Source organism: Cucumis sativus, chromosome 5 (assembly GCF_000004075.3).
Source record: "Cucumis sativus cultivar 9930 chromosome 5, Cucumber_9930_V3, whole genome shotgun sequence".
Taxonomy (NCBI): Eukaryota; Viridiplantae; Streptophyta; class Magnoliopsida; order Cucurbitales; family Cucurbitaceae; genus Cucumis; species Cucumis sativus.
In genome coordinates this window covers 12,164,313-12,172,874 of record NC_026659.2, presented here as the reverse complement: position 1 = coordinate 12,172,874, position 8,562 = coordinate 12,164,313, and the positions used below count along the sequence as shown (strand labels likewise).

At 35.1% G+C, this 8,562-nt stretch overlaps 1 protein-coding gene and 1 long non-coding RNA gene across 2 annotated transcripts; both read left to right on the top strand.

Annotated features, from left to right (window-relative positions):
* Positions 1–2,004: 2,004 nt before the first annotated feature.
* Positions 2,005–8,246, top strand: LOC101207739 (APO protein 3, mitochondrial). Its single transcript, XM_004142234.3, has 2 exons — positions 2,005–2,580; positions 6,924–8,246. The coding sequence occupies exons 1-2, from the start codon at positions 2,018–2,020 to the stop codon at positions 7,810–7,812; spliced, it is 1,452 nt and encodes a 483-aa protein (XP_004142282.3). The 5' UTR covers positions 2,005–2,017; the 3' UTR covers positions 7,813–8,246.
* LOC116403876 lies at positions 2,587–6,697 on the top strand. The gene is made up of 2 exons (XR_004216794.1): positions 2,587–4,479; positions 4,755–6,697. It is a non-coding gene; the product is annotated as an uncharacterized LOC116403876 (long non-coding RNA).
* Positions 8,247–8,562: the final 316 nt, after the last annotated feature.

Below are 8,562 nucleotides of genomic sequence, written 5' to 3'. Positions count from 1 at the left end.
AATGAAAAACTTTTTCCTTTCAGTTTTACTTTGAAAATATCTTGATTTTCTGCATCCTTAATCAAGCAATATTCATCTTCAAAAGTAACTTTAAAGTCTTTTTCAATAAGTTGACCCACACTCAACAGATTTTGATCAATGTTAGAGACAAAAAAAACATCTTGTATATGTTTTGGACCTGTATAATTTGTAATCGCAACAATCCCATTTTCTTTAACTGAGATGTAGTCTCCGTTTCCAATTCTGACTTTGGTGATATTTGTTGGCTTCAAATCTCTAAACAACTCATTGTCATGAGTCATATGGTTGGTACAACCACTGTCATCAGCTAGTTTTCATTTGATTCACCACCCACCAAGCATGTAGCCACAAACAATTGATCCTCCTCCTCCTCCTGATTAACAATTTTGGCCTCTACACCTTGTTGTTGATTCTTGCTCTTGCAAATTGCCCCATTTGGTTACATTTGGTGCACTTGGTGTCTGGTCTCCTCTAACATTTAAAAGGAGAATGACCCTATATATTGCAATGTGGACATGGAGGGTAGGATCCCTTATTGATTCCTACTTTATTGTAAGCTAAAGATTCTCTTGTAGAAATTTGATTCTTCTTGAAAAACTCCTTATTGTTCCTAACGTTCTCATGATGCTTGGCTGGCAAGGCTCCTTCAACAACACCTTCTTGCTTCATGGTTCTTCTTTGTTCCTGCGCTTGCAAAGCATTGAGTATCTTTTCAAGAGTGATTTGAGTCAAATCTTTGGTACTTTCTAAGGCAGAAATAGATGCCTCAAATTTTTCAGGCACTGATAAAAGAATTTTTTCAAAAATTCTTGAGTCCTTGAGCTTAGAACCAAGAAATCTGATTTTGTTTGCAATGTTCAATAACCTAACAGAATACTCTTTAATTGATTATGTTTCCATCATCTTCTGCAACTCGAATTCTCGAATCAAGTTTAGCACACACATTCTTTTGATTCTTTCATTTCCCTCATACTCTGACTTGAGATAATTTCATATCTCATATGCTGATCTCAAAGTCATAATTTGAGTGAAAATAGTAGATGAGACTGCAGCGAACAAACATACCTTTGCCTTGGATTTCTTTCTCTTCTTCTCCTTTTGTGCTTTGATTTGCGCCATGGTAGGATTGTCTGGAAGAGCAGAAATTTCATAATCCTCTTCCACTGCTTCCCAAATATCCAAAGCTTTCATATTATATGCCTCCATACGAACTGCCCAAACTTAATTGGTAGTTGTCTCCATCAAATATCGATGGAGAAATTGAAGAGAACTTGAACTTGCTTCGGCGTCCATGATACAACTTCACACACACACTCATAAATCCCTTAAGAGGAGAGCTCTAATACCAATTGTTATTTTGTAATAAAAATGAAGATTGCAACATAAAATTGAAGACTAAAATACTCACGAACCATTCAAGGAGAAGCTACAATATTTAAAGTCTTAAAAAATAACTACCCACTAACTTTCTTAATGATTACAAATCAGAAATATTAAAATAACTAATTCCTAAGAAAATAGGAACAAACTTGGACATAATCATCCTAAAACATTTTCTTAACAAATATTTAGGAATATTTGAATATTTTTTTGAAAAAAAATAATAAATAAGGATTAGGAAAATTTGAAAAAGGAAATCGCACTATTTTAAGAATAATAATTAAAGATATAATAATATTTAAAAAAATTGTAAATATAGCAAAAGTATCATTATCGCTGATAGACTTCGTATTATCTATGAGAGATAACCAATATCAATATTTGCACCATGGTGTAATAGACTTAAATTATTTATAAAATTTGACAAATTTTATAAAAAGAAAGGAGTTTTTTAAAATGTTTGTATATAGTTAATTATTCTGAATTTAATTATTAAATTTACAACTATGTCCATCCAAAATCCAAACCAAAAAAAATTAATATTTTAGGAAACTCTTACATGGATTTCGCCATGGCAAAGGTTGTTAGCCATTGGGGGATTCTGTGTTGATTTCAAATGAAGATTTTGTGCGTGCGTGAGATGGAGGAGAAGAAGACAAAAGGCTATACTTCATTCACTCTTCAAAACTCCCATTACCCTTTTCTTTTTTCACCCAACTGTCTCTACTCTCTTTATTTTTGGCTTGTCTTTGGCAATTTTCACGTCAAAAAGTCTCTAATGCTACAAACCTTCCAAATTCGTCATCTCAGCCTCAAGACTCGACGTATTCCTCCAAATCTCTTTGGGCTCAGCTCGTTTCGCTGTTCCTTCACCCGGAATGCAGAGAAACTTGAATATGACGATGCACCTGATCCTCCTTATGTTGATTTACCAAAACCCCGTGTATGTGAGTCCAGTAGAAAACCCTATCCCACTCCTATGAAGGTTTTGATTCAGAGAGCAAAAGAGGAGAGAGTAGCTAGAAAGGCCCAACCATGTAGGATGGTCGAATATCCACCTGATAATGGATTGTTGGTGCCTGATCTTGTCCACGTAGCTCAGAGTGTCTACCTAGCTTGGAAAATGCTCCACTTCGGTATATCAAGGCTTTTGAAGGCCGTTCCTATTCAAAGATGCAGGTGCTTGTTCTATAATCTGTACCTTTTTTTTTTATGTTTTTTTATTCATTTTCTCTCTGTCTTTTCGATGCTTCTTATCCTTGGCCTATCGTGAAACTTAAATTATGTTTGGATGCATTATTGCTGGATTGTGATTAATTAGACATGGAAGGGTTCCTTGCCCATGGTTTGAAGGTGGGTGGTACTTTGTAGCATGCAGAAATTGGTATGTCTTGATTACCACAAAGCTTAAGTGAACCTGTGCTAAAGTGCAGTGTTGGAATGGAACAAAGATGCTTCTTCAGTGTAGGGATCCTAAATAATATAGCAATTAGTTATGCGCATGTACTCAAAAATTTGGGCCTGATGTAAGAGTGGTAGGAGTGAGACATCATTAATATATTTTATGTTGAGAAAGATGGGAAGTAGGCGAGGATTTGGTTGTTTGAACGTCTAGGAAGCAGGCGCGGTTTAACGATGTATTGAGAGGTATGGTATAATGCTGCACAGGAGAAAATTATTCCTAGACAAGTGGTCTATCAACATAAATTCTGAAGAATAATTGTATTGTTTTCCATATAAGAATAAAGCCTTAGAGACATTCGTGCGTAACTCATCCATCCATGTAATTGAGTTCTTTTTTTCTTTTTTTGGTAAGAAAAAAAACTTTGGAGGTATACCATGTAGACTTGTTCATTGAGTTCTCCATGAAGGAGGTAGTTGTGGTCACCCAATTGAGGCATTCACTTGTTAAGAATATGCCTTACAGAGATACACAGCTGTCAATTTTATCGATGGGAGAGTTTGATGGAGGACTTGGGAATTTAAAGTCTAGACATATGGCTTTGTTACCTAGATAGGAGCAGTGTTTTACGAATGAACCACATGCTTTTCGGAGGAAAGTCATTATCACAATTCGTGGTTCTTCAGTTTTTTATTGGACTTCTGCTTCAAGAACTAATTTGGGTCTTCAAAGTGCTTGAATGAACATCTCAAAGCTTTGGAAGCAATTTAATGCTCTTGCTCTTTTCAGATTGGGTAATGGGAGAAGAATTATGTTTTAGAATGGTATTTGGTTAGGAACTTATTTCCCTCGGCTGCTTGCTGTATTTTAATCTCCTAATTGACTTTTTCGGATCACTGGGACGTTCCAATTGGTGCTTGATTTCTTTCGTCAATACTTAATGAAGAAATACTTGAGTTTCAATCATTACCATCCTCAGTTTCAGCAGTTTCTATTGATTCTAGAATTTGGTCTCTTGAACCTTCAAGTATTTTCTCTATCAAATCTTTAACCACACGTTTGGTATCTTCTTTGCCAAGGGATAAAGAGTTGTACTCAAGAGCCTTTGGAATTTCAAGGCCAAAACGGATAAATATTTTGATATGGATTACGTTGAATTACAACCTTATTACTTCAGTCCATTTGAGAACATCCGATACAACCTTATTACTTCATAGGTGTTGAAAAAGAAAAAATTCATGAAGTGCTTAATGGCATCAGTTCGCCAGCTTTTACCTTGTGGGGGAGGGAACACTTCTTCATATATTCTTCTATGGCTCCTTTGCTAATCAGATTTCGGTATGATTGCTTTCTATTTTGAATATCCATTGAACATTCTTCAATAATTTTTGAAATATTGTTACTTGCTTACTGGAATTGTGCTACACATCAAAGCCGGATTGTTTTCAGTAAATGCAGTTAGAACAATTAAACTTTGGTTGGAAAGGAATGAGCCTATCTTCCATGATAAACTTTTACTGGAGTTTGAATGTTTTGAATTCTTGAAGTCCTCTACTTGGTGTTCTCTTTCCAAATTACCTGGGGGGTTCTTCTATTCAAGTCTAGTGTTTCAAAATGCCCAAGGCTCACTAAGGCATATTTGCCTCTAAAGCCTAGGCACAAGGCACACAAAAAAGGTGTGGGATTTTTTTTCGCATATCAAAAAATATATGTATACTATATATATGTTTATTTACACAATCAAAACATAGATGGATAGAAATGAGACTTAAAAAGAATATACAAAAAACAAAAGATAGATAAGATTTAAATAGTGAAACAACACAAAAACAATCACAAATACAATTCTAGATCCTAAAGATAGAACTCATCTTCACTAAATAGGTCTTGATCTTCATTCGTTCCATCATTCGACTTATAACCATCCATATCTTCTTTGTTGGTCTTATAGTCATCCAAATTAACTGGTGTGAGGGTGGTGGTTTGTGGAAGATGAAGATGAAGATGAAGCGTTAGTCTTAGACTTCATTTTTAAGGTACCGACACTAGAATAATATGCAGGTTTTTTTGCTCTAGCAACTCTTCAAATGTCGCCCCATGTTAAAGAGTCGTTATCCAAAACAAGATCCTCCTCCTCCTCTGATCGTCAACCATTCTTTCAATCAGTCACTCATTACTATCATCTATCTCTTTTAAAGAGATATGGTCGAGGATGTTTTGAATGTTATGTCTGCGTTTCAGTGCTCTATTATATTTTATGAGTAATAAATCATTTAGACAACTTTGAGCAAATCTATTCCTTTTCATGCTATGAAGCTACAAGTATACATAACAAAATTTTCATTTTTAACATCTAGAGGCACTACAAGTAATAGAGATACCTAACCTATCAAAAACGCTGCAATTACTTTCACATCTCAAGACACCACAAGTGAAACATCAAATTCTCTTAGCAAAATTTTGCAAGTTTTGAGTTGATTGTGTGACGATCCCACCATTCCACTAAAGATCAAAACTATATTAGTAGCTTTCAATTCGAAATGATATTCAATGTTTAATCAAAGACTTCAAGTTCAAGTTAACTGGAGATATTTTGTCTCTGTCTAATTGCTAAAGGATGTCCAAATAGTCTTTCAGCTTTCTTGTATTTGGTTACCTCTCTAAAGTGGTTTGTCTTGAATGTCCAAGGAAGCACCCATTTTGTTATGCATGTATAAAACCCGTTAACAATTTCATCATCAACTTGAACATTTGGATTTGAATAATAAAATTTTGGGTTTAGATAATATCTGGCTACATGCAAAGGAGGATGGAACTGAAGCTTCTCATTGTTGATCAATTATTGTAAAAATATTTTTATACTTTTCTTCTTTACCATTGAAGGATTTGGCGATGACCTCCTTAGCTCTATCACTTGTATCCCATCCCATAAGAGGCCTTTTCTTGCTATCCACTGAGTACTTGAACTAAAGGGCCGGATACTTTAAGAGCAAAAACAATGGTATTCCAAAAACTTTAAGAGCAACAAGGTGTTTAGGGGCGTGGAGAGGAACCCTAGTGAGGTTTGGTTTTTGGTGAGGTTTCATGCTTCTCTCCGGGCTTCGGTTTCGAAGGTGTTTTTGTAATTATTATGTAGGCAGTATTTTACCTAGTTACCTAGTTGGAAACCCTTTCTTTAGTGGGTTCTCTTTTGGGGCTTGTTTTTTTTTGGATGCCCATGTATTCTTTCATTTTTTTCTCAGTGAAAGCCGTTATTTCTATTAAAAAAAAAGGTTGTCAACAAAATTGTTTGAACAAACTTGTATGAGGCTGTTCATTGTATGGAAGACAAATTTGTCTTTTGTTTAAAAATAACTTATGTTAAGTAGCAGCTCATGAACTATGAAGTGTGGCCTATGTGATTCTCTGACCGTTTACTTTTGTAATTTGATCTTGCATTATATATCTTCATTTATTGATGTTATAAAATTAGGGATTTGATATGTATCTCTCTTCTCTCTTTGCAAAGATTGATTATATTAGTGATTTGTTTGTGGAAGTGCACCACGCGTTTTGTTACAAGGAATTAATCTATTAGAGGGTCCCACTTATAAAAAATGGTAAAATAGTGGTTGACATGACAACTTTAAAAAATGTCTATAGGATGTATGAATATTAGTGGTTACTTTGTTCTAAGTTTGTAGACCTTTAGAAAGATGTTGGGAATCTACAAATTAGTTTGCAAACAACAAACGCAGAGTGAGCAATAGTATCCTTACATACTAGAGATATTTTTAAAAGTTGTCCACCACTATTTTGCCAGGAGCGCCCCAATTCATGGTAACAAAAACATGGTGTACTTTTGATGCCTCTCTCGTTTTGGGGAGAAGAAAATGTTTCTTGTAGAAGTACAAAGAAAAAGAAAAAAAATGATATTCGAGTTGAAAGCAGATCCTAATATCTATCTATCAAAAGCAAATCGCATGAATGGGTTTAGAGTCATTCAAAAGTTTTAGCTGCCCATATGGATTATACTGTGATTGGTTGAATGCTCTACCTAATAACCTGCGCACTTTGGATGGGCTAATGATCTAACAATCATTTGTTTGCTGATTTACTTGGCAAAGCTCATTCTCATCAGGTTCTGCTTTGAGGTTCATATTGGACATGTAGGTCATGAAATTCGAACTTGCACTGGTGAAAAAAGCGGGTTTCGAAGTGCTACTCACATATGGAGGAAGGGGAGAGTTCAAGATGTGGTCTTTTTCCCCAAATGTTACCATCTTTATGATCGTGTAGTGAAACCAAGAGTTGGACATGATGAGAGGCATGACATACCACGAATACCTGCTATATTGGAGCTATGCATCCAAGCTGGTGTTGATCTTGAGAAATACCCTTCTAAAAGACGAACAAAACCTGTATACAACATTGAAGGGAGAATTGTAGATTTTGAGTCGGTGAAGGAAATGAATGAGGTGAAGACAGGGGTTTCTACCAAGATTAGTGATAATTTTGTAAAATCTGATTTTGGGATAGAACTTGAAGGAACCAGTAAGTCTTCCCTAGAGAAATTTAGTAATACTTTGGATCAGCAGTATGAAGTAGACACTGAGGTAAGACAATTGAGCATTCAAACACTGGACTCGTGGCTTGAAATGGTATCAGGAGCAAAGAAAATAATGGAAAAGTACATGGTGCAAACATGTGGATACTGTCCTGAGGTACAGGTTGGTCCTAAGGGGCATAAAGTGAGAATGTGTCGAGCTTCAAAGCATCAGTCTCGCAACGGATTGCACGCATGGCAAGAAGCAACGATAGATGATCTTGTAGGTCCAAATTATGTATGGCATGGGAGAGATTTGAAAGCGCCTCCATTGGATAACAAGTTGAAGAGATATTATGGCAAAGTTCCAGCTGTGGTTGAACTTTGTGTTCAAGCAGGAGCACCTATTCCTGATCAGTATAGGAGCATGATGAGGTTAGATGTCGTTTGTCCTGATAGTGATGAAGTGGATCTTGTTGCTTGACTTGGCTCTTAAAATCGTAATCAGAATTGTTAAGGTGAGGATTTTGTAAAGTGCTTGCTCACATCGAGAGAGGTGTTGAAGATCAGATTTGGCTGTGCAAGCTCCACGACTTGTTATGAATATGGCCTGTGATATGAATGGAGGAACCATTGGTTGGTCAGACCACTTTGGTTCTACACATCTACTTGCATCTTCATGATGTTCACAATCCAAGTTCTTTGATATTACATCTAAGACACTGTATTTGAGTTATAGTCTTTTTTTTTTTTTTTAATTTATTTATTGATGAAAAGCTTGTTTTCATTAAAATGCTAATAATACTAAATAAAGGATCGTTAATCATGCTATACGAACCTCAAGAAAAATGTCAAGAATGAACTTTACATGTTGCCTAGGTTTACACAAATCAAAGAAGATGAATTATTTGAAATCAAGCTTTCATTTAACAAATATTTCTAAGTTATTTCAAACGGGTTTCATTTACTCTTGGATTATTACAAATGGATGGAAAGCTGACAGTCTTAATTTATAGTCTCTAGTAAAGGTAATTCATTTTATAACCATTTTTCCGTTTTTTTATGTTACATTTATATCATGACTCACAATAGTTCTAAATTATGAGAGTTATAACTTTTTAAATGTTTCGTTTCAAGAGTTATATTTATGCGTATAATTTCATGCATTTTGTCGAAAAGAAAAGAAAAAGTAAAAAAATGTTGTAAAAGAGTCTTTCAGCTTTCTATGGCTATC

Excerpts from the sequence above, each read along its gene's own strand:
- LOC101207739 (XM_004142234.3), top strand. The coding sequence starts at position 2,018 with ATGAAGATTTTGTGCGTGCGTGAGATGGAGGAGAAGAAGACAAAAGGC. Across the intron at positions 2,581-6,923 it reads GTTCCTATTCAAAGATGCAG|GTTCTGCTTTGAGGTTCATA; the intron begins GTGCTTGTTCTA and ends CATTCTCATCAG.